Source organism: Mastomys coucha, unplaced genomic scaffold (assembly GCF_008632895.1).
Source record: "Mastomys coucha isolate ucsf_1 unplaced genomic scaffold, UCSF_Mcou_1 pScaffold1, whole genome shotgun sequence".
In the NCBI taxonomy this organism is placed as follows: Eukaryota; Metazoa; Chordata; class Mammalia; order Rodentia; family Muridae; genus Mastomys; species Mastomys coucha.
In genome coordinates this window covers 47,507,638-47,509,524 of record NW_022196891.1, presented here as the reverse complement: position 1 = coordinate 47,509,524, position 1,887 = coordinate 47,507,638, and the positions used below count along the sequence as shown (strand labels likewise).

At 37.7% G+C, this 1,887-nt stretch overlaps 1 protein-coding gene across 3 annotated transcripts in view; it reads left to right on the top strand.

Annotated features, from left to right (window-relative positions):
- Hmcn1 (hemicentin 1) overlaps nt 1-1,887 on the top strand; it is a 473,399-nt gene that overhangs the window by 250,743 nt on the left and 220,769 nt on the right. For all 3 annotated transcript variants that reach the window (XM_031384523.1, XM_031384530.1, XM_031384516.1), the window contains exon 16: nt 1,594-1,788. In XM_031384523.1, coding sequence (XP_031240383.1) covers nt 1,594-1,788 — 195 coding nt within the window. The remainder of the gene's footprint in view (nt 1-1,593; nt 1,789-1,887) is intronic.

Genomic DNA, 1,887 nt, shown 5'->3' with positions numbered 1-1,887 from the left:
TATATATATATATGTAAAGCTACACACACACACACACACTTATACATATAATTGTAAACATAAACTGTTAGAAAGCAAAGAAGCAGATAATCAAGTAATAGTTTTTATTTGGAGAGTTTCATGAGTCTGGTGGAGAGGATTGTCTTAAGTCTCAAAGAGGGAAGTCACCATGCCAATAAGAGATGACCTCTGAAAATTGGGTTAAAAGGTTGTCAGTATTTCAACAACAGACATTACACTTGCAGGGGAGGTGATAACACAAGCTACGAGAAAAGTTGGCTGGGCTGCAGAGAAGAGCCAGGATTGCTGACTGGTCACAGGCCAGACTCTGTGTAGTATAGGAAACAATGGACACAAAGTTGCAGAGTGAGAGGCAGTCTATTCCAGGCTAAAATAAGAACACCAGCACTGGTGGAAGACAGCTGTACATCCAATCTGCAGATGTGGGCTGAGAAGGAAGGAAACCAAGTCTACATCATTCTTTAAAAATGAGACTGCTAACCAATAAGCCCAGGCATAACTATTAGAACATGTAGAGACAAAAGATTACAACCCCAAGGTGGAAACTAGCTTCTAATCTTTCCTCCTCTTTCAACTCTATGGACACTTAGCAAATCAATGTTTCTGTTTCCTTGTCTATAAAACCAGAGTGGGGTCATAGACTGGAAACCACTGAAATTATTTGGCCAAAGCTTTGGCTCTGAAAGTGATAGCTGTTGCCCTTGGTTACCTGGATCCTTGCTTGATTTCCAGTGGACCATCTCTTAGAACTTTACATGAGTAGGTTTCTCACACTGCTTCCAGTAGCATCCCATGTATTTATTCTTATCGGATGTCTCAAGCTTCATCATTCACCAGCTTCTGAGAGCCTCAGCCCTGGGCAGTTCCCGCCAGCATCCTCCTTATATTGGAGATTTGTTTTTCTAAGTGAGTCCATCCTAGATCTCCAGGTCGTCTTCTGAGTCTTCTACTCACTGGATGATGTGAATCTCAAGACTTCTTTAAATGTCTCAGCTCTCCTTGAGATACTAAGCACTTATTATTCTCTCTCTCTACCAAATGTGTTCTGCTATTCTAACTTACATGATTGATTCTCAAACTTAAATTTCTCCGGCTTAAAAATTGAGCTATAAGGAACAAGAAAAGAAAACTAAACATGTTTATTCTTCAGTAATAAATATTGTCTGTTGGGGATTAGTGATGAAGCACTTTGGTACAAATCAAGTTCATTTAAAAATCCAGCCACCAAGATTTTTTTTAAATACCGGAAATATTGTATTTCATTATAAACTCAGCTTATTTAGAATTGTTTAAGGTTTGAGCACTATAACATATACTCATACTGAAAAGAAATTTCTATAATAATTCTCTCTAAATGGTCTTCACATCACCTATATCTATAGGGCAAAGATCAGTGTTTATTTTAAGAGTTAATTCATAAAGAAAAATGTATGCCTGACATATAGGCTATATTTACAATATTTTATGAATAATGATTTATTTCAGATTCAAACTGTTGATGATTTAATAAGGTTTATTCTTAATATGTCCACATCCTCTGCCAGTGACAGTTTTCTCTTTTGTTTCTCCCAGCACCCCCCGTTTTCATACAAGAACCTTCTGATGTGTCCATGGAAATTGGCTCCAATGTGACATTGCCTTGTTATGTTCAGGGTTATCCAGAACCAAAGATCAAATGGCGGAGACTGGACAACATGCCAGTTTTCTCAAGACCCTTTTCAGTTAGTTCCATCAGCCAGCTGAGAACAGGGTCTCTCTTTATTTCAAGTAAGTTAAAGTGTGGGGGAGGGGGCAGGGGATGGGTGTGTTAGTACATTTATGTTTATGTATATAAATTTGAATATATGTATTGCTTTGTTTTTTTTT